Raw genomic sequence first — 24,407 nt, forward strand, 5'->3', positions numbered from 1 at the left:
GCATTTGTTAAAACAATATTTTAAGGTAAATTAATATTAGATATTCGTTTTCAAATGGCAACAGAAGAAACTAACTTGTCAATTGACTTGTTTAATAATCACAACTAGCATTGTTCACCTAATTAACCTACTAGTTTTGCCTTTAAATAGCACTTTAAGCTGAATACTAATATCTAGTAAAATATTATGTACTATTATAATAATAATAACAAAGATAAATTAGTCATTAGAAATTATTAAAGATTTAACATTATAACAAGTGCTAAAATAATCTCTCCATTAAACAGCACTTGTGATTTGGATAAAGATGTAAGAGGAGGGCTAATAATTTTGCCTTGAAGTGTAACAGCTGAACAAGCACATCTTTAATGTATTTCTCATCGCATTATACACTTTAACTAATTGTCCTGACCTCATCATTTACTGTACATAATGCACCTAATGCAAGGCCCAGAGTATTTGAAAGGCGGTTAATGTGGCGTTTCCCCATCTGGGAGATTAAAGATAAAGTGAGTGGCTGAAATAAAAGCACACCCTTCAAAGTTCCTCCCATACTGTGAGCTGTGAATGGGGAAGCTCACAATGTGTGAAGCTTCAGGCTCCCTGCTGTTGCGCCGGACCTACCTTTGCTTGCTTACACATTTTTGTTTTGTGACCAAATAAACATCAAGTGCTTTGGCCAGTTTGATTTTCCTCCCTGATTTTGACTCGCATATCTCAACTCTGAGTTTGTGGTATATTTTACCAACTTTTATTGCATTAAAAATGACATGTAATTAGAATAAATGCTGTACATCCACGGCTGAGAACATCAATTGTGAAAGCAATTGGCTGGGAGCATCATTTGGTGACACTATGCTGTAAACTTGTGTGTAGTGTGAAAACTATGATTTGTTGATTTTATAATTCATTTAGTCATTTATATATGTAAAGTGAGGACCGTAATCCATGCAGTTCAATTCAAATTCAAAGTTGTGCTTGATAAGATTGGTCAATGCCACGGTGGCCGAAACAGCTTTATGTGCTGCAATTTAAAAAAAACGCATGCAATTACAAAAAAACACCAGCAAATTGAGAAAAGATGAACTGTTTAACAGCACATACAAATCCTCACAATGCAAACACCTTTAAAAAAAAAACATGCTGCATTTTCTCACAACACAAACCATTTACGAAAACGTGGTGCATTGTCTCACAACACAAATTAATAAAACATTTTGCATTTTCTCACAATGCAAACATTTTTTACGAAAACGTTGCATTCTCTCATAACGCAAACAGTTTACAAAAAAGCTGCATTTTATTCCACAATGCAAATAATTTAAGAAAACGTGCTACATTATCTCACAACGCTAACAATTTCAAGAGATCACACTTAGCTGATGATTAATTATAAAAGCTTGTTTGGCATGCTGTCCCGGTAGAGAGCCCTGAGCTCATGAGATCCTCGAGCCCAGGGTTCCCTCCCGTTGCAAGGCGGGAGGGGAGTTTGAGCTCAGGTAGATCTCGAGAACTCCCCTGCTGTAGTAACCAATGAACATTAAGTGATTGCTCTTGAAGATAACTACATACTAGAAGTACATAGTTTAAGAAAAGATGCTGCATTTTCTCAACGCAAACAATTTACAAAAATGACCTGCATTTTTTTTTTCACAACACATTTTTTTTTACGAAAACATGGTGCATTTTCTCACAACGCAAACAATTTCAAAAATGTGCTGCATTTTCTCACAACACAACAAAATTTACAAAAACGCGCTGCATTTTCTCACAAAGCAAACAATTTACAAAAATGTGCTGCTTATTCCCACAACGCAAACAAATTAAAAAAATATGCTGCATTTTCTCACAATACAAACAATTCACAAAAATGCGCTGCATTTTTTCACAATGCAAATAATTCACGAAAACAAGCTGCATTTTCTCACAACACAATTTCTCACATCGCAAGCAATTTACGAAAAAAGCTGTATTTTCTTACAACAAAAACTATTTTATGAAAACAAGCTGGATTTTGTTTGAACGCAAACAATTTACATAAATGAGCTGCATTTTCTCACAACGCAAAATTTTTTTAAAAAGCACTGCATTTTCTTACAACGCAAACAATTTTCAAAATTGCACTGCATTTTCTTACAACGCAAACAATTCACAAATATGAGCTGCATTTTCTGACAATGCAAACAATTTATAAAAACGTGCTACAATTTCTCACAACACAATTTACAAGAACGCGCTGTACTTTCTCACAACAAAAACAATTTAAGAGAAAACACTGCATTTTTTCACAATGCTTGAAAATAGCATGAAACACAACAAAAATGTTTCGAAGAGACCCTAAAACGTGACTGACCCAGCTATTTAGGTTATGGTAATTTAGGCTAATAAAATACAAAAGTATTTCAGTGTGTTGTCATAAATTGTTTGCATTGTCAGAAAATACAGTGCTTTTTCGTGAATTGTTTGCATTGTAAGAAAATACAGCGTGTTTTCGTAAACTGTTTGCATTGTGGGAAAATGCAGCACATTTTTAAAAAATTGTTTGCTTTGTTAAAAAATACAGTGCATTTTTTATTGTGTTTGCATTGTGAGAATTTGCAGCATGTGTGCTGTCAAAGGAAGATCTTTTCTAAATTCCCTGGTGTTTTTTTAATTTGCAGCTTGTTAAACGGCCATCTTGGCCATTGTACAACGCACTTTGAGTTAACAAAAACTAACAATGAATAGCTTTATTTTTATCAACTAATTTTATCAACGATAAATATATTCTGTAATAAATGTATTCATTTTGTTCATGTTAGTAAATACATTAGCTAAAATTAACTAATTCACCTTATTGTAAAGTGTTACCTCACTTTTATAGTGTATATTTTGAAGCATGCATTTGATATATTTTCACATAAATTACTAAATTAACTACAGTACCTCTGTTATGTAAAATCACAGTATTGCATGCAAGCAGGGAAAAAATAAAATCATTTTCTGTTACGTAATATTTAAAAAAAAAATCTGAGAATGAAACCGATAAGCACTTGGAATTACACAATAGGCATGCAAGCTTCTTTGTTTGTGTCTATTCTTTGTTTGATTTACTTCTGTTTATTACTGTGTTATTATATTTGAGGAGGTCTGTAGTTCTGTAGAAAAACATGCATCACAAATGCATTAAATACCACAATAGTGATTTCTGCTCTAAGGCACTGATTTGCTCTGCTATGCATATAACATAGACTTTCCATTGACTAAAGCCAATCCATGTACATATCGCTCTGTGGTGAGCAGTCATCCGCCTCTTTTACCTGACAGACAGTTCAGTTGACCAATCCCTGCCGGAATATTTTCAGCACGTGACCATTTGTGGTCATTTGGAGGCGTCGATAGTGGGCCTGGCTCGCGCGTTTGGTTGTGTAGGTAAGCCTTGGATGAGATTTTGTGAGTTTTCTTTATCATTTTGTGCCTATTTTGATGTTTAATAATAATTCGCTATGCTCACGTAAGCGGACAGGGTGTTTAGAGTCCATGTCTTTATTGTGTACTTTTTCTTTAAGCCTTATGACGCTGGAATAACAGTTTCCTGTGTGAAAGTAACCGCCTGGATAACCAGCGGTCATTTCTCCTTTGAATAAAATCAGTTATGTTTTCATTTTAGAAATATCATGTAATATCGTATTAAACTCAAAGACCTCATTTGAAATTTTAATAAGACTCTGAAATATCTTTATAACATAGAACAGTCACTATATAACTGTTTGAGTGTGAAAATCCGTTAATTATTGAACGTATTGTTATTAATTGATAATATTGCATTATGATGTGACTGAGAAACCGTTTCATGAATGTAATAAATTCTACAAAAGTTCATAAGCTCTGAATTGATAGCGTTTATATAGCTGTGTATTTAATGTTTCAGTTATACATTGTTGTTTACTTCAACAAGAACACTTTAGAAATGTAATTTACAACATGTTGATTTGTTTTTGACAGACTTCAGAGTAACGTTAGTTGGTTTGGACTGGACTGAATTTCACCACACCTCGTTTTTTTGGACAACTTCATCCACAGAGGTTACATCATTCATAGTCGACTGGATAACTTACTTGTATGGAATAGTTTTGGATCAAGCTCCTTTTTTTCTCTCTCCATGGATGGCATGGCTTTTGAAGAAACGTGATTTTTTATAGGCGTTTGCAAACTTGTGGGAAATACCAAGCGAAGTTACTGTTTTAGTCAAGTTTCTTTCCAAAGATGGATCAGCAGGCAGCTGGAGGGGAGGACCCAAATAAACCCTCCAAAAAGAAATCCAGTGAGGATGAGAGCAAAAACAAAAAACTGGTATGTATTGCATCTTGAGAGAGTTCAGCTTTTCGTGTTTTATTTATGTCACAGAAAGCAAGAGATTTTGTTCTTTAAATGGGTTATAACACAATATTGGTCCTACAAGTTTTTTATCTATTTATTTATATAAATAAAATATGTTTATCATTATGAAGTAAGTATACGTTAACATAACAAAATTGCTGCATTTTAATGCCATTTACACAGCATAGTAAAACTTGGTGACAGCTTGTTAGTCATTGTTTACACAAGTGCACGAGGATCACAATAGGCTGGCTTTTTTACTCAATGACCCAGTCAAAAGTTATTGTTTTTTTTTTTTTATTTAAACCCTGTTTGTTTGGCTTGTCTACCTAGTGTTAACCCCTTTTCAGCTATCAGGTTTTGATAATTTTTTTATCTATCAACAAAGTTTTACTCAAACATAGAGCATGTTTTTACTCAAAGATTAACCTGCTCAGTCAGCAGTCTCTGGTGGAGCTGTTGAAGCTATCAGTGTGTTATTACACAGGACCCTGAACCTCATGATAATGTGCTGTCAAAATACTCTGAGTCACACAGGGGGGTCTGAAGAAGTGATATCTGTGAGCCTTCATAGATGGCTGCGTCCAGAAGTCTTTAAGGTGAAACTGGAACTGCTTGTTTCAGTTCATGCTGGATGCCTTTTTGAAAGTTTTATAGCTTGAAAGTTTGTTGACATACTGACCTCAGGGCAAAGAAAGTTGGTTCGCTGTCTGTCATCTGGGTTATCAGCAGCAGCATCATGTGATTTGTAGAAATCTAATGACTATATAAAGGCGTCAGTGGTAACGGAACAGTTTGTTGGTTGCTATAGCATGTTAGGTATTTGCTAGCATGTTAGGTATTAGTCAAGTGTGATAAAGCAAACTATTTTCGCTACAACCTTACGTCATGCCTGTGCAGAACTGATTACTTCACTTTTTTCCATCCGTCTAATATTTTACAAGGTTATTGCACTCTTAATTTCTTAGTTTGATGTTTAATTTAAAAAAACAAATACGAATAATGAATTTTCTTTCTTTACATTTAATCACTTTTATTTATGGGGATTTTGCAAAAATATACATTTTGGGGACACTTTAAAATAAGTTTTACTTATTTATTTTTGTGTGTTCTTGGGGCTATCAGCACAGACTTTTTATATTATTTTAAAAACTTAAAATCTGTTTTTTTCTAGTTAAGATTTCTGTAAACCTAATATTTAGTTTCATTGTAAGGATAAAAGACTGTGTATCAGTGGTCGAAAGAACACTGAAAAGTCATACTCCAGTAAAAGTACCAGTACTTGCCCAAAAATGTAATGCGAGTAAAGTAAAAGTATCTGTTGTAAATATTACTCAAAGTAGGAGTAAAAAGTAGCCCGTTTAGAGTAACATTCTGTAGTGTATTACTAATTGTTTAATTCTCATCAGTGACATGCAGTCTAAAGTCTCTCGATCATTGCTTGTAAAGATTTTAGACATCATCTTACACACTTTTAATGCTTTCATATGGTTTGTTGCATTTAAGAAGCACCATTGTCTTGCGGTTGTTCAGTAAAATGCAATTTACTTTCTATGTGTGATTTGATTGGACAAAAATAACAAGACTGGTTAATCTACTTTAGCATATCCCCAGAGACGAGGGAAAAAAGTACTGAGTCTGACTGTAGGTTGAAGGAAAATAGTAAAGTAAAAGTATCAATACAGCACAAAAAATTAACTCAAGGGAAAGTAAAAGTGCAAATTTTCAAAATAACTCAGTCAACTACAATTCCTGATTAAAACTACTCAATTAAAGTAATTTGAGTATTTGTAATTTGTTACTTTACACCACTGCTTTGTATACAGTGGTCCAGTCACTCAAAGAAGCTAGAGCAGGTGTTCCAAAATATGAGTTATGATTTATTAAAGCTTCTAAATTAAGTTTTATTGAAGGCCACAGGGTAAATGTTACATCATATACTTAACTCTATTAAATAAAGCTGCCATGGGTTTTTACTTGATATTTGAAAAAATAATAGAAAACACTTCTCTACTCAAATAAACTAATGTAGTCTTATTTCTAAGGTTTTATACTTTAGTGAAATTATTGCAATAAAAAATAGGTACGATTAAAAATTATAACACAATAGGGTTCAATCTAGAATAATCTAGTCAAACTGCACCTGCCTTTGCTTTGATTTGTTTGCAGATGTCTTGTGTCTTGTTCTCAATGCATTGTGTCAAAAAAAAAAAGTAGATTAAAAAAATCTGATTATTTTACAACATTGCATTTAATTAGATATCAGTTAGATTTTTTTGTAGCTCAACAATAAAATGAACAAATAAAAAGTGACATTCAATTAGAAAATCTGATCAGATGGCGTAGTTTGGGCATCTCTGTAAATTTGTGGTAAATGAAACCATATCATTCATTCTTACAGACATGGAGAACATTTACTTCTTTAAGTTTAACATACTACTTTTAGGTTTATTATGCACAGAAGGTCTGCGCAATATATTGTTTTACCATTGATATCACAATGTGTATCCGCAATAGTCACATTGCATGATCTGCAATGTTGAATTGGGATTATATATGACCCGGAGGGAAAATCAAAGAAAATTTTTACCATAATGGAGCAAAAGTTTATCATTTACATCTGTTGTTAATGCCTGTGACTGTGAGCATATTTCAAGAGTTAAAAGCATTCAGGCACATCAAATTGTACCATTTGTATTTTTTTTAGCAAGTCTATGCAATGCTATTTTACATTAGACTTTTTACATTTTTGTACCTGAATTCCTATTAAACAGAGCTATTTAAGTAATCTGGTTAAACAAAACGTTGCAATGTCAGATGCTTCCAATGTCCAACGTAATTCACATACACTGTTTTTTAATGTGTTCAAATTAGGCATGCGCCGGTATACGTTTCTGACAGTATGATAACCTTGGATAAAGACATCACAGTATTGTGATAAATGCTCTAAAATAAGTTCTTTTTAAAATGTCTGGGTAAAATTTTTTTTAAATGTCTGTATTTTTTTTCTGGGTAAAAAAAATAACATCTTTCTGCCATTTAACACAATATATTTCATTTTAGGAAACGTTAGCAATATTTCGGAACAGCAAACATGTCAGGCTAAATAAATAAATAAATAAATAAATAAATCATTGACTTCTGCTATCTTCATTTGTTTCAAAAGCACAGATTTCTTAACAACACAAAAAAAAAATCACATAAAAACTTTACATATACCTTAGGAACAGTATAACAGAAAATCTTTGCGGTTTTAAAACCTTGACTTTTCCAAACCACAGTAAACCTTGAAATCGGTTATCGTCCCATGCCAAGTTCAGACAAAATTTGCCAAATTCTCAGACATTGCACATTTATATAGTAAATAGTAGGCAGGGTAGTCTGCTTATGCCACTTGTAATGACCTGGGATTCTTTAGCTTTTAATGTCTAAATATGTAATGCTGATAACTAGATGTAGGACGTTCTATTTCTAGGTGCCTCCTCATGCATGTATTAATTACTTCACAAGATTGCCTCACTTCCCAAAAGTTGTGCTTTTGTCTGTGGACTTCTCAAAAGCTATCGGAAGATCATGTAGTCATCTTGTACGGTCTCAGACAGAGCTTATCATCACAGTAGGGTTCCAGATCAAGCTGGCTGAATGAGTGTCTAAGTCTTGGTAATCCGCATATGTGTTGTTACTTTGCTTAACAACTCGTCTTCAGTCAAATGAGCGCGTCCCGTACCAAGCTTCATAATGAAAGCAGTCTCTTGACAGCAGTCTTCTGGGAGCTGCAGGAATCCATCCATTTATGAGCTCCATTTGCTCTGAGGAATGTAAACCCTTGGGGACATTCTAATAGCCAGTGTGTAGTTGGAAAAGTGGACTGAAAGTAGTGTGGCAGGGATGTTACTACACATATTTCTTTCTGGGTCCCAGGCTGCTCAAAAGTTGGAGCATATGGGTGTGTTGTAATACTTGTTTATAGTTGGTGTTTAGATCCTCTTATTCCCAGGAAATGGCTAGCAAGCCTCTATAAGTGGAATGGGTGTGGTTTAAAAACACCCCACATTTGGTTCGCTGGTGCAGCGGTTTTCTGCCAGGGGGTCTGCACTGCTTGGGGGCACATTTATGATGTTATTGCAACATGGCTAGAAATGTTTGTTTACAAGGCAAGAAGCTGTAAAATAAGTTAAACAGAAACTTTTTTTTGGAATTAGGGGTGCTGTGGCATTGGGAAATCTGTCTAATGTATAGGATATGATAGCTTATAGACAACGTAGAGTGATTAGAAATTTTGTCATTCATATTCACTGTAGTTTAAAACTTTGGATTCATAAAGATTTTTTAAAGGTGCATAAGTTGCTTACCAAGGCTGCATACATTTGATTTCCTATAATACCAACGCTATCTCATGGCAATTCGTAACCTTTTGATTTAATGGCTAATTTGTATGAAATTGTACAATCTCATGTATGCAATTTAGTATGATTTTACTCATCTTTCCTTCTTGAGCTATGTAATAATCTAATGTTTTTGGCATGAAAGAAAAATTTACAAACATTTTTAGGCAGACTATCTATTGTTAGCTATTCATACTATAATGCCTGTCTAACTTACGTTTTTTTTTTTAATATTTAAAGATCACACAAAAGTTTCAAAATACAATCAAAATCAACTGGAAATTTTATAGAAACTCAGTAGTCATTAGTATGCTTTAAGAAGTGTAATTCATAAAAAATTCATTCTTATAATAAAGTCAGGAACTTTTTGTTTGAATTATTTTAAATTGAAAGTATTTTCATTATTGACTTAGTCAAGGGAAAGTGAAACAGTCAGAAAGATTAAGAATCAGTGTACTTATGTTTGAGGTTTTCACATGCTCACACATCCCAGCCTACTAAACTCAGCCCTTAACACTGATGTCACTCTCTCTTATATTAGTGATCTCACTGTTGCACACCCTGTGGCTTGTTTCATGCCAGGCATGTTCTCTGTTGCTTAACTTTTGTGTGCATACGAGAAGTCCAGCATTTCTGGTGTTATGAAATAGCTCTTGGCAAAATATAGGAAGTCATTGCACAGAAACTTGATGAAGTGTGAAACCATTCTGTCTTTTTAGCTGTTTTTCAACAAGTTTGTCACACCCATTATGGCAAATTGCAGGGAAAACATTTGTTTGTGGATTTATTACAGTTGCGATCTATCTGGTTGTAGTGTATTGTATGATTTAATTGGAAAGGAGAGAATTTAGGAGTAGCAGTGTTGAGTATGTATGAAGGATAATAATTACAACAAACGTTTTAATGACTGCAAAAGGGGTTTAAGCATGAAATAACCATATATGGCCTTTTGTTTTTAAGTCAAACATTTTCAGCCAAAATTTCCAGTTGTATCTGTATGCAGACTTGAATTTGCAAGCTGAAACTGCACATTTCAGCATGCAATGTCAGAAACAATGCACTCAATGTAGCAAGTGACTTCACTGTAAGTGGTAGGGTTAGGGGTGGGCTTAGGTGTGGGCATTAAAAGCATTGTGTGCAGCTTAGCTTGCAACTGCACCAGCCCTGCATCCAGACCCATATCTTTTGGCAAAAACAGGAAACTTTTTCTTCATTTTGCTTATTCTTTTACATGACGACAACATTTTGGGATGTGAAAATGCATTAATTTATGAAAGGGTTTTCAAAGTGCCTGTTTATGAATACTCTGCTATTTTTGTTTGTGTAAAAAGAAAAAAAATGCTACAGTATGATTACAGGATTTATTTATAAATGTATTTATAGTCATTTATAATATTATTTTACAGATTTATTATTTCATCCAAGTTTAATTTTCAGTTCATTAATATCTATTTAAAGTATTTGTTGAATAAATAGATGTATAGTTGCAGAATTTTTAGCAAGATTTAGTGGCTAATAATGATAGACTTGATATTTGATTAATAGTAAGAGTTAGGGTTGGGCGATGTCGACCAATTTGGCATCGTACGATGTCCAATGTGAAACCTCGCGATGGACGATGCCATCATGGTAGGCGGGGGTGAGGGTGGTTGTAAAATATCAATTAATTCATAATGAATTAATTAATTGTAGCCTACAGTTTTCACTACCTAACCTACATGGTCTTTGCTTTACCCATAACCAAACCATAAATAAATAAAGTTTTTTACCGCTGGACTCTGGCATAAATAGGCACAATGAGCGTTATCACAGAGCGTTAGTTTTCTGTAATGCACTGGAGCTAATCTTTACAGTCAGCCTTAGGATCAGACCGGGAGAGTAAAAGAGGCAAGAGGAACAGCTAAGAATGCAGCATTTGTTTACAGGGGAGAGGCGATGACATCATCAAACCACAGTTAGATCCACAGCCTCTGTTGATGACACTAATAAAGACACACAGAGTTGTGGCACTTCTCAACAGTTCTTTTCGACTTTCTTACGCAACACTGACACTCCAAAGTTTGTTATTCTGTTAGTTGACTTCAGTTTAAAAGAATGTTGGTTTTGCATTTATGCTATGAATGCCCTTAGTAGTCCTTTAGCTGTCTACAGGATGAAGCCACGGAAGTGGAATTTTAGTTGGCGCATACCAGCACGTTTCCTCAAAAGGCATTCCTGAGCACAAATTGAATGGAAGTTTACCTCCATTAAATTCCTTCGCAAATGAATGAAAGGCCTGAAATAGAATATAAGCCTGGCTGCTGTTATGTAACATACCATAACGGGGCTCAGATTAGTGCAGATGATCAGCACAGCACGTCCTTGTGTAGTCGCACTGTAAAAGACTGAAGCCATGTACACTGTGTTCACACTGAAAGCCAATAACTTTGAAAACGTTGATAGGCTAGTTGTTTATTTGACAAAGGAGGAGCAGAACTGGATTGGGAGGAGGTGGCGTTGAGGCCTTGGCTCTATCAGCGTTATTCAAGGCAGAGGTGTGAATGGGCAGATTAAATGTGTGAAACATACTTAAATCATTTCTCAGCTTTGAGCCATTTTGCTCTCATGAAGACATGTAAAAATCTGCAGTGCATGATAGTTGGGTGTATCTGAATCTCATTTTCCAGACTGTTTAAACCTGCTCGGGCGTGTTTTATAGAAAGTGTGTGCTTTACAAGTAACACTTGCTTTTTCTCATGTGAAAAAAAAACGTTATCTGTATAGCTGTGGTTAGTTTCCGTTGAACAATTGTAACAACTCTCTTTTGGGACTTTGAAGGTTTTTGGCCAGCCACTTTCCCAAGGCTGAGTTAAAAATATTGACCGTACTGTTTATTTGGCCGTGGCTTGTCAAGGTTGTTTAAATGCATCTTTATTGATCATATAATGAGTGTTATGATCTGTATATATGGTACTAAATGAATGATTTATTACAAAAAAACTGATGCTAAAAACTTGGTCGGGCATTTTAGTCCCATGTCGACAGCCACTATGCAAATTTGAACTTTTTTTGTCACACACACACACACACACACACACACACACACACACACACACACACACACACACACACACACACACACACACACACACATGCAGCATTATTCTATATTCAGATGAAACTATTTGAATCATTTGAATGTTTTCACATCTAGTACAAGAATAAATCAGCATACTGTAAGTGAGAAGTTCACTGAGGCAGATCTGTTTTTGTGGTTTACATAGTGCAGATAAAGGATCATGAGTCTTGCATCTGCAGTGTCAAGCAACTGTGGCTGTGCTTTAACCTAATATTGTCAACCACATAGAATAATGCATTGTCGTGGTGTGAATTTACAGGTGTGATTGCGCCTATGAAACTTGTGAGGTTAGCATTGTACACTTGTGCATATAGGTCAAAAATGAAAACATTTTTGAGGGTGTAATACAACTTAAAACTTTTGTGCATTTGAATATGTCTGGTTTAGACTTAAAATATAATTCAGTATATCTAGTTTTATAAAACAGTATATTAGATATAGATCTCCATGTATAAAAAAATACTTATAAATTTGTTTTGTTTATAAATAAAAATGTATTTGAACACTAAAATGAGCTGTCATCAGGTCAAGGTCAAAATTTATTGTCTCCCGTAGGAGGAATTTGTTTTAGAAAAAAGGTTCTGCTGTACATAGACACCAACAAGACAACATATAACTTGTACATTAGAAATTCAATTCTAAAAATACATCTTAATATAAATACGATTCCATAAAATCAATAATTAAAAAAAATAAAAATAAATAAAATACAATGTCCACCACTGCCCACTGTTATGCCAACCAATCCAGTGATGTTAATATTTGACCGTCCTACCCTACTTGCTCATTGATTAATTTAATTGAAAAAGGAACAAAAGAATGTTTGTTTATATCTATAATACTTTCATTACGGGACCCTGTACCTTCTGCCAGAATTCATCAGCTCATTCTCCAAAAACAGCACATGTGAAGAATCCGACAAAATCTTATTGGATTTTGCACAACTCAAAGATGTTTTTTTTAGCGAACCAAGTGTCTTAATTCCCATAATTTTATTGTTATATTGGTTAAAAACAGGATTATACTTTATATTTAAGGTGTCCTTGCAGTGCAATTACTGAGCAATATTTATTAATTACATGGACTTACTATATGGGTAGGAGCATTAGAATCGGGGTTAGGTGTTTGGTTAGTTGTATGTACTTGTGGAAAATTATTTGTAATTACTATAAGTACATAAAACGGGCAACAAGGACAAAACATGTTGCCCTATATCATTATATTAGTATTTGGGCTATGTGTTTATTTAATTGTAGTTTTTTTTATTTATTTACGTAGCAGAGCTTATTTTAGTTTTAGTACTTAACCTAGCCTGTTCACAAGAGGAAACGTAACTATTTTTTTGTCACTTCAATGGCTAATTTGTATGAATTAGTATGGGTTCAGTCTCACAAAAATGTATGAATTTTTAAAGGCGGCATGGCACCCAACCCTACCCCTAAACCCAACTATCATTGGGGGATAAGCAAATCATACTAAATTGTACGAATGAGATCATTGGAATTCATATGAATTAGTTACTTGAGTTAGAAATTTACAAATTGCTGTGAGATTGTAAATGTTGCTTAACCTCATTTACTTTTAACATTTTCCGCTTTATAAAATGTAGTTCCTAGACTTACAATATGGTCTCAGACTTTTCAACCTCAGTGGATGTGTTTTTAGCTGGCCATTAGACTTCAAAAGGGGGTGTGGGGCAGAAAAACTAGCGGGAAGTTGAACACATGTTGAGTGTCTCGGGGCTCACAGGAAGTGAAGAGGGGAAGTGCTTTAGTTGCACTAAGGGAAGCACAGCCATTCTGACATCACCCTCTCAAACAGATGTTTCTGGAATGCCTCCAACACTCTCTTCATAATGCACACATTGTCACATGACAACATGGTGGCCACATCACTTGAATTGGAGCTTAGAATACTCAATGTTGTCATTTCCATGGGGGGTTTCTGTCTTGAATCAATCACATGGGATGTATTGTCCATAAAAAAACTGTTCACACCAACATATCTCAGCATGTTACAGAGAAGCACAAACATTGGCTCGATTCTCCTGAAATAACTAACACACCAAAGATTTTTCCCATGTTAAGTCAACAGAGCTCTCGGAATGGGTAATTTGATGCATTATTTGGAAGTCATCAGTCATTTCTGTGTTGTGCTGCACAAAGGCAAATCCCTTGAAAGTTAGATTCTGTTTTGAATCTTTTTAAAAATATGTTAACATATTCACTTCATTCAAATGAGTCTGTTTATTTGCATGTTGTGAACAGTGCAGCTTTGTTTGAATAGGGCAGATGTATTAATAGAGAAAGGGTCTGTTCATTAAGGCATCTAGCAACATAAACAAATTGGGTTCCTTGACGTTTGTGAGCCAAAATAAGGCAGGTGCCAAACAAACAAAGCTGCCACTACTTTGGAAACAATAACTAGTCTGTTAAGAATTAAAGTTAACAAGAAAATAAAATTGAGTTGGTTGCACTATGAATAGTTGTATTGTTTCATGTTATTTTTTAGAGTAAAATGTTTCCCTTATCCGTAATAGAAAAATCTAAAAACATGCTCCGTGAAACAACATTAAGACTGTTTTGTTAAGGTGCATTCTTGGTTAAAATGAATCACTGTTGCGCAGTATTCAATAGATAAAGTCTTTTTTTGATCATTTCTTTTTTTTTTAAATATAAGTAAATAAACAAAACTAACAGATAATTAAATTAAACAATTAACATAAATAAAATAAGATATTCTGTATATGAATGCTTTTTTTGGTGTCACTACAGGCTTTATTATTATTACTATTATTATTATAAAAAAACCCTGCTGTCTAACACTAGGCTCCTTTGTCATAATTTTCACATTTATTTCTTTACCAAATACTTTGTTTAATTTGAAAATCCATTTACAGAGTTAAAATGAGTTGTTAAGATCAGAGTTGGGGGTAACACATCAAGAGTAACGCGAGTTAATTATATTACTTTTCTAACTAACGAGTAAAGTAATGCATTGCTTTTCAAAATGAAGTAATAATATTTGAGTTACCTAAAAAAATAATGCCAGTTACTTTTTAGTTTAGTTAATTTGCTTTTAAAAATAATCGGTTAAATTAAAATGATTATAGTCGCATTGAATCCAGAAATGTTCTCTTTTATTTGAACACATGGAAGAAAAGGAAAATAGAATTGTCTAAATGGACAGTGTTTTTATTTTTATTTTTTTTTTATTTATTTATTTTTTTTAAGACAAAAACTACAATAGTAGCAAATGCATTGCTTTAAACTTTCATTAATCTGTACATACGGCATGTAGAGCTCTGGGGTCATGAAGTTTTTCGAAGATAACATTATTCTACAGTAACTCAATTTTGTAGTGCTTTACTTTCAGAAGTAACTTTCCCCAACACTGGAAGTGTTGTTGTGCCATTGGTGGCTCAGTGTTGATGTGTATGCAGATTATGTTGTGTGTGTTTGAAACTGGATTTATACTTTCGCCTGGCACCTCACGAAATGGACAAAGCTTTTATAATCGCTGCATACGCCATTGTGATATTCTTTAAAATGACAGGGGGCGGTCAAAAGAAGCTGACCTTAAAATTAAACGGATAAACAAAGAAGTAGAAAGTTTCTGGAACTACGTCCCATCATTACTATCATTCAGTATTTTAAAGCTCATTGTTTTTATTGTTTTTATAAACTATTTTAATAATTATAAGGATTTTTATAACAATTCAAGATTTTTTTTAAAATCAAACTTCGATGCATCGCTTGCTTTTGTTCATATCTCGGACAGTTTTACCTACTAATGTTTATTAAAATATTAATGACAAAAGAATATGACAACAGGGCTGCTTTACAAATATATTTTTTATTATGGCAAGAAAATAAAAGAGCACAATTACTTAAAAATACATGTTTTTTAGATTTAGCCCACTCCACAATTCACACATTACTGTCTGGCTAGTTTCTGTCCTCTTATGCTAAAAAGGCAATAATAGTTCAACATGCCTGACCATTATCACCAATAAAGCCTGGAAAAACGGTATCAGTATATTGTAAACCGATAGATTGAAATATTCCTTTCCAGTTATCAAAAAAAATAATCTGTTCCCTAATTATAGTTTTGTAACTATTAAACTGTTTTAAATTCACAATTGTATACATCAGTGTAAAACCTGACTGGTGCAAAAACACATTCTGTGATTGTGTACCTGGCTCACTTTTTCTATTGCCTCTTTTGTTTTTTTAAAAACTTATCCCTGATGTTTTTCCAAACCTTTTAACAAAAATGTTCTCTTTTCCCACGGCTGTTGCAATTTCTAGCCAATAATTATTAATTATCTGGTTATCTCTATGATCAGGGATCATAAAGATGTCTGTACAGTCATACTGTTTAAGACAAAATCTCTTCAAAGTGTTTCATATTAAACTCCAATCAAACGCATTGCCGCACACACTGTTCGCTCGAGTCACAAAAAATGCACGGCCAGCCAAAATCATGTGTACCCAAAGCGAACCTCCGCAAACTCCACGATAACGTCACATTCGCCGTGCGCACTCAAGTGAACAAGCGGACACTTTGAGTGACATTAGCAAACACTCAAACAACAACTCTACCATGTACTCTGGTGTTTGTTTGTGGTTGTCTTTAATCTAAACCTCCTTAAACACAATGCACAGGTGTTTGCATGGAAACGACAATGGCAGCATTTTTAAATGCATGCATTTTCAGTCACAAAAATGCTGTTGTCATGTAATTGAACAGGCAAAAAATTTTGAACATGACCAAAAACTCTGTATTATATAGCACCTGAAGGGAAGTGACAACATGCAGTCAGCAGCTTGGTGCTGATAATGTGAAACAGGGTGCTTTAACAGACATTTGTTTTGGAACCTGGTTTGTATGTGAACCCTGTATCGCACTCTGATCTGCCTGAACGAGTTGGTCTTGGCTCGGTTGAAAGAACTTTAGAGCTGTTCGGTTGTACTAAGAAGCAATATGAATTGCTAATGAACAAATTAACTAATGAACCATGCTATTTTACAGTGTATTATGGATAAGTTATAGGCATAAATATTGCTATATGAAGAAAGACTAACGAGTAGAGATATCATTCCTACTTGTAAAACTGTGTTTTTTGTCGAATATGAGAGTAAAAGCATGCTTTCTAATTGAACTATTAAAAATATATATATCAATAACATTTTGTTTAAATGAACTTTTGATATAGAATCAATATATTTATATTACAGCTCTTACAATTGAAATGAGGCTATGTCTTGTTTCTCTATCGTCATAATTAAAATAGCGACTTATGGAAGTTGAAAATAAACCAAACTCTGACCAAGGGGTTTAATCGCACTTGACTTTTTGAACTATTTGGGTTCGTTTAGAAACTTTGCCGTGTGTAAGCAAACCACAACAAGAACAAAAAGCAACATTGTAACACTTCTTATCTCTGTTACAGAACAAAACAATCAATCTATAGGTGTAAGAGCACATTAAAATCCACATGTAGAAAACACTTAAACAACAACACAACCACATATTCAGTCACAAAAAACATTTGTCGTATAAACAAACAGCCAAAATGCACAAAGTTTTACATTTTTTGCTGAAAACTTTATCGTGTAAATGGCCCTTGAGCTCAGGCTCACTCTTGGTCAAATTATCAAATCCTTTAATTTAACCTGCTGTTTTCAATCAGTAATTTACTGCAATCTAAAAGTAATATTGTTCTTTTAATACTATTATATTAACACTGAATATGATTAACTTCCTCCCACATGTAATTATTTGTGCATTCATCAAACCACACTTGCCCAGGGTTAATGATAGGTTTTGCTTTTTTTTTTCTTTGGACTTTCCAAAGCACCACTGAGATTTCCATTGTTTATTATGTCTGATGGTTAAGGTTAAAATATCAGTGTTTCTCATGAGTTTTGCTGGTTGGTTCAACAAGTTCATTGTGCTACAGGCTTCAGAATAGTTAGTGATTTGCACAAAAATTGTTGACAGGTTCTCGTGACACAAAAAGGGTGACCTTGGTTGGTAGTGTGATGTGGTGAGAGAGGACAACTCTGCACATAATGAAGTCCTTGTTTCGGCTGCAAAGTTATCTTTTATCTCTAGAGTCTATTCAGCTTTAGTCACTCTGCACATTTCTAAATTAAAACTAAGCTCAAGCCACAAGGCACACCAGAAACAATTACATTATCTCTGATGATGAGACCTGTTAAACTGCTCTGACATCATTTATGAAAACTTGCAGTCTTTTTCTATTGAGTTGGGAAATATACGGGGTGAAGTCTACAGTACAAGTCATGGTTAATGCTGGAGTTTGGGGCTTCCCCAATCAGTGTTTTGTGAACTCCTGGGTTTTTGTGAGGGATCTGCAGAATTTGTAAACTGTTGAAAGTGTGTATTTAATCATAAATCTGAAATATAAATGTAAATTAAATTATTTATTACAAGTCAAAGCTCAGCATAGGGCTGGGCAATACAGCAAAAATATAATATTTAATACCATTCAGTATCAATTATTAAATATTTTTTACAATCCATTTAGGAATGTTTGGATTTTTTTTTCCGAATAAGGAAACCAACATCATTATTCAAATACACATTGCAACATTACAAATTGTGAAGCTGAATGACTACAATACCATCATTTTACAACCACAAACATACAAATTGTTTACAAATAATTAACTAAAATATTACAAAATGTCTGGGGGTATTTCAAGTTTCAGTGACTCCTTTTTGTTTTATGGTAACATTTTCGCAATTAACTACGATTTTTAGCTCAAACTAATAATTTAAAATAAAATAATTTGCTGCTTATTAATAGTTTTTAAGGTAGTAGTTGGGTTTAGGTATGTATGAGGATGGAAATAGAATACAATCATGCAAAATATGTACTTTATACCTACAAATAAATGTCTAATGTTTTAATAATTGGCATGTAATAAGTCACTGGTTGATGGTGGGATTGTTACCTAAATAAGTTCTGACTAAGTGACATTGCCAAAAAATATTATGATGTTTTTATTCCATTTCCATATTATGTATTATCTATTTTTATCATGACAATAGTTTAACAAAAGCAGGAAATAAATTATTTTTGCAAATCTTGTAATTCAAAGCCTCATGGAATCCCTCTTTTTCCATAAAATAATAATAAAAACAATCTTTGGTTCATTTATTTTTCATAATCCATAATCTTGCCTTAAAGATTTAAAGCCCTTGTTGAGCAAGCCAAAGCAGACTGAGGCCCTCTTAGATGTTTTGATTGTGGAGGTCAAAACCCATCTGACATAGCCATCAATGTACATATGTGAAGTCTAGTTATGTAATATGTATAACATATGACACTGACTTTTTTTGTGAGTTTGACAGATGGAGTTTCTCTGTACTGAAAAAGCTGCATAAAGATTCCTTCAAAGAGTTCTGCTTCTCTGTGTTCCTTTGAAAAGTAAATGTGTAGATTGGACTGACCTGAGGGTATAAGGACTGTTATTTTTTGAGTGAACTATTCTTGCTTTTCAGATCAAAACGTTTTTTTTTTTTTTTAAAGAAACTAATTCTGTCCTAGTGTGTCCAAACTTTTCTAGTGTCATGAGTGTGTTATTAATACAGGAAGCTAGAGCTAAAACTGCTTAACTATGAATTCATGACATTGAGGAAGTACATTTATGTTTTAAGTGGATATTTTTTCCACAAGTAGGCTGCATGTCCATTAAATCATCTTTTCGCTGCAGCAATGCAAGTGCTGTTCAAAAAAGCGCTCTGCTGTGAGTATTTATGCAGCACTGAGTTTTTTTCAGTCAATTGCCATTACAAGTTTTTGTTGTGGTGGTGAGAGTTGCATGGTATAGTTCCGCCCCTGTGGACACTGATGGTGACACTGATGGGTGAAACTGATAGTTGAGTGCTGCATTTTTCAACTTGCAATGCCTGAAAAAAACGTTCTTAGCGTTGACCGTAAAACAACAATTTAGCACCTCGCTTTGCTGCAGGTTCTTAAAAACAGGCAGTACCATTGACAACAACAAAAAACGTTCAACTCAAGAAAAAAAAAAAAACACTTTGATGGACTCTCAGGATGTGATGCTAAACCACGTCATAGGTCATTACCATGAAGTTGACCTGATTTCAACTTTCCTTCACGCTCACAACGATTAAAGATTTTGGTTGTACAATTATATTTTGAGAAATATTCATGGTTTCTTGGTTATCACGATTATTATACATTTATTAATTTCAAAACACTTCTAGTTTAGAAAATTCACATGAAGACTTCTTGTGTTTTAAAGTGTTATTTATTGCTTCTCAGTAACCAAATAAATCAGCACAAAATAATAATAAAAAACAAACAAACAAACAAACAAACATTAGTCCATTTCTCTTTGGACTTAAATATAAGCGAAAAGTTTTCGTCATTTAAACATAACTAATCATTTAGAAGTAAAATAAATGACAGAACAATGAATAAATAAATAAAAATAAGAATAAAAATGTATTTGTCTGATGTAAATCTACATATTAGCTAAGTATTTTCCTTTAAAAGACAACAAATGTCAGTTTGTCACGTGACTCATGGCGTTCTTTCAACTAAGTGCCCCTGGAAAGCTTGAGCGCTCCCAATATGCATGCGCAAGCCATGTGTCTATTGGAAATAACGAACTTGAATGCACTAAAGACGGGATATGTGACTGGCCCTTAGTAGCCTCAGCCATAATTAAAACAGTGTGCGTGGGTATTAGCCTCTGTGTACAAGCTCTGAAATTTAAACTAGAGCACAGTTAGCATTACTTTGTTGAAACACAGTGCTGAGAAGCTTTTGCAATTAATTAATAATGACAAATTAAAGCACAGTTAATTGTGCAATCGGTTAATCATTGGATGCCAATGCGACACCGGGCTTTCACCGGAGCTTATTGCTGAAAATGAATGACTTTCAGCTACTTTGACAATCTGTGTAAACGCATAGTTACTCTATCAGTCATTCATTTTCTTTTTGGCTTGGTCCCTTTATTAATCTGGGGTTGCCGCAGTGGAATGAACCACTTTTCCAGCATATGTTTTATGCAGCAGATGCCCTTCTAGCTGCAACCCATCACTGGGAAACATCCATACATACTCATTCACACTCATACACTACAGACAATTTTAGTTACCCAATTGACCTGTACCACATGTCTTTGGACTTGTTGGGGAAGGTCACTCTATCATATTACAAAAAAAGATATTCTGAAAAATCGTTGTTGCTGTGGCCCATTGACTTCCATAGTACATTTTCCCGTAGTCCTACTATGCAAGTTGATGGTTGCTAGGAACCAGCATTCTTCAAAATGTCTTCTTTTGTTGTTCAATAGAAAAAAAAGAAAGTAACTTAGTAAGGAAGAATAAACGATGAGGTAATTTTCTTTTTTGGGTGAACTATTCCTTTAAAGGGACTTTGGCCTAAACTTGAAGGACAAGCAAAATCAATATTTAATGGTGGCTTGTTATTTCACATGTACAGTATCTGAGTTGCACACGAATGACATCACCGTTTCTCCTCCTGAAGTCAAAGAGTGAATTGACACAGGCCCTCTCTCTGTTTGGGGGAGAACCACGGAAAGCCAAACACCGGAAAGAGCTTAAGTCTGTATATCATTAGACAGATTACATCTGCAGGGCCTGCCTTATCTGGCTACACTCAGATAAGCCATGGATTGAAAATGAAGTCAAAGAGCCGGCCACCCCTTCTGCTGGATGTTCCCACTTCGCCTCAGTGCAAAACTGATGTACTTTACAATTGCATACACAGATCTATGAGGCCTGCTGCGCTGTCTCTGCTGAAATGGTGAACAGGCACGTCTGGCATCACCCCAGACTCCCCAGCAGGGCTGTCTCAGCGCCAACCTCTGCAAACTATGTGTTGTGCTGCTGCTTTCCCTTGGAAAATGGATGGATAGCCGTTTGTCAAATTGATATTGGCTAATATGAGTTGCAGATAACATCATGGCTGAGTGTGCATTTTGGCATGTTAATGTTAATGTTTAAAGCAAGAAGGGAGATTGAATTAGTGCTTTCCATGGCCATTTTCGCTTAAGTGAACTTTTAGTACAGAAATATTACACATCGACCTGAGTTGTGCATCTAATGTAAATGAATGAATAAAAGCTTTGACTTAAACAACCTTGAGTTGTATTAAAGCAGTAAGCCAGGAGGCTGTGTATTTTAGGTTTATTTAGAATACATTTTTATTTATTATTATTAGTTTATCAATAATATTTTTAACTTAGCTCATTTTTAAATTAGTTCTTTTATTATTAATTGTTTTTTGTATTTATATTTTTAAATTGTGTATTTTGTAAATGTTTTTGTTTTTAATTTTCATTTGTATTTATTTATTTATTTATTTATTTATTTTTGTTTTATTTATTTAGATGCACATTAACATCATAGTTAATATTATATTATATTGACGTTTTTCTTTATAACTGATAAATATTATGGCTGCTAATTGAAAGATTTAAATAAACTATAAATGGCAGAATTTTTAAATATTTTATTTTCATTGAAGCAAATGGATAGCATGTAGATGAATGCATAAAATCGATATGATAACATGTTTTAATATTAAATCGGTAGTTTTAATTTTAACTACTACAATTAGGCATTACAGTATATCATTAAGACTGGATAAATAAAATATGAGCAATTCCATATTACCAAAAAAGTTATACTGAAAAATAGATGCTGGGGCCCACTGACATCCATAGTACCTTTTTGTCCTACTATGCAAATTGATGGTTGCCTGGAACTAGCATTCTTCAAAATATCTTCTTTTGTGTTAAACTGAAAAAAATAACTCATATTTTCCGTTATGGATGTGACACTTGCAGTAAAAATTCAAAACATAAATTCACAGAGAAAGTATATGTTAACATTATATTGAAACATCTGTTTATACTTTCCAAAACAACTAAACACAGAGTTATGTGATCAGAAAAATGATCTGTGGCAGTCTGTGAACTTTTAAAAAATATTTTAAATGAAGGAAATAAACATGAATTATGGATGTTAGTTTACAGTATCCAACATACTTTGTAGAAATTCTGCACTAGAAACTGCACAACCCAAAAGAAACAATGCTAACCAAAAGGATAAGAGTTGTCTCCCTATAAAACAAAGATGATTGATTTTATTTTATTTGACATTTTTGCATTTATGAGGAAAAAGCTCTGTTATGGATGTGACTGATGTGAAATTGGCACTTGTGCGACTTTGGTGAATTAAATATAATCAGTTGTAAACATTGACACCCCTTTTTTTACTATTTTAAAAGTACTGTAAAATGCTTGCTTACACACACACAAAAAAAAGTAGAAATGTTTTCGCTATTTTGGTGAAAACGTTTTTCATGGCAAGGTTGACAATTGCGTAGAGTTGCTCATATATTATTTATAAGCAAAATTGAATCATACCACAACATTTCTAAATAAAACTGATAGCTGATTTTATGTGAAATTAAATATTGTGCACCCCTAAAGATTTGAACATGGGTAAATCGGTAATATTAGTGCCAAAACTAATTTATTAATTATGATATTTATAATAGCTGGTATATTTGATTTTAAATTGTAGAAATTATCCTGAATGTAGAGTTTTAGAGTTTAGTGTTGATAGTTAAGTGTTGCCTTACCATAAATTTGAGTGAGATTAAATTGTTACCAATACTTTATTCAAAGTAATTTACAATAGTTTGAGCTGTATTGCTGTTTCTATGCCTGATTTAATTAATTATTTAATGATTTATTTACCTGGCTGTACCATAACCACCCCTTTGTGCTATTACCTTTGTCTCTCTTCCCATCAGGCTATTGTTTGGCATCCTGTTGACCTCTATTCACACTCCATGGGCAAATACAACCAACAATCAGTGTTGATTTTAGTAGTATAGTTGTCAAAGCTTTTATGAGCAGAGCAGTCCACTGTACAAGATCAGTGCTGATATTTAATCTGGGCTTTACTGTACTCTACTGCGGGATCGCCATCCAAAGTTTATGAGCTAAAGCCATTCTTTTAATATCTTGATTTTGGCTGTGCAAAATCTTGCCTGATATTTGTGTATGTCTATTATGGGGTTTGACACGCTCATTCTAGCTCTGTGTTTAATTAAAACGTCCCTGTGTGAACAAGAGGAGCTGTTGGCCACTGAACGCTCAGATCTTAAGAAGCAGAAATTTGCCAAGAACCGTAGGTTCAAGCGAGCCATTGTTCGAGGACAATTAAGACCAATTAAAATAACCCGATTTGCCAGAAAGCATTTACAACAGCTTTTTTTGTTGCTCTCCTCATCCTCTTTGCTTGTTTTCCCGAGTCCAACATAGCAGATGGTGTCCGCTAGAAGCTACTTTCTCCTTTTAAATATTTTGGCCGTGTTTGTGAGGCTGAGAATTTCTCTGATGGTTTTAGTAAAACATTGATTGACCAACTGTACGTGTTTGTGTTGATTGGTGTGTGCCTCCTAGTGGTGGAACCCGTAATGCCTCAACTCTGCTGTC

At 33.9% G+C, this 24,407-nt stretch overlaps 1 protein-coding gene across 50 annotated transcripts in view; it reads left to right on the forward strand.

Annotated features, from left to right (window-relative positions):
• Window positions 1-3,370: 3,370 nt before the first annotated feature.
• diaph2 (diaphanous-related formin 2) overlaps window positions 3,371-24,407 on the forward strand; it is a 716,224-nt gene continuing 695,187 nt past the window's right edge. For 28 of the 50 annotated variants that reach the window (XR_015507851.1, XR_015507852.1, XM_087281957.1 and 25 more), the window contains exons 1-2: window positions 3,371-3,411; window positions 3,985-4,332. Coding sequence is in view for 48 of the 50 variants with exons in the window: in XM_087281957.1 (XP_087138083.1) it covers window positions 4,246-4,332 (87 nt within the window). In the remaining 2 variants the exon portion in view is untranslated. Of the gene's footprint in view, window positions 3,433-3,984; window positions 4,333-24,407 lie in introns of all 50 variants that reach the window. The other 22 variants (XM_087281958.1, XM_087281970.1, XM_087281979.1 and 19 more) reach the window with 1 other exon arrangement.

The sequence above is a fragment of the Danio rerio genome, chromosome 14, assembly GCF_052040795.2.
Source record: "Danio rerio strain M-AB ecotype USA chromosome 14, GRCz13ab, whole genome shotgun sequence".
NCBI lineage: Eukaryota > Metazoa > Chordata > Actinopteri > Cypriniformes > Danionidae > Danio > Danio rerio.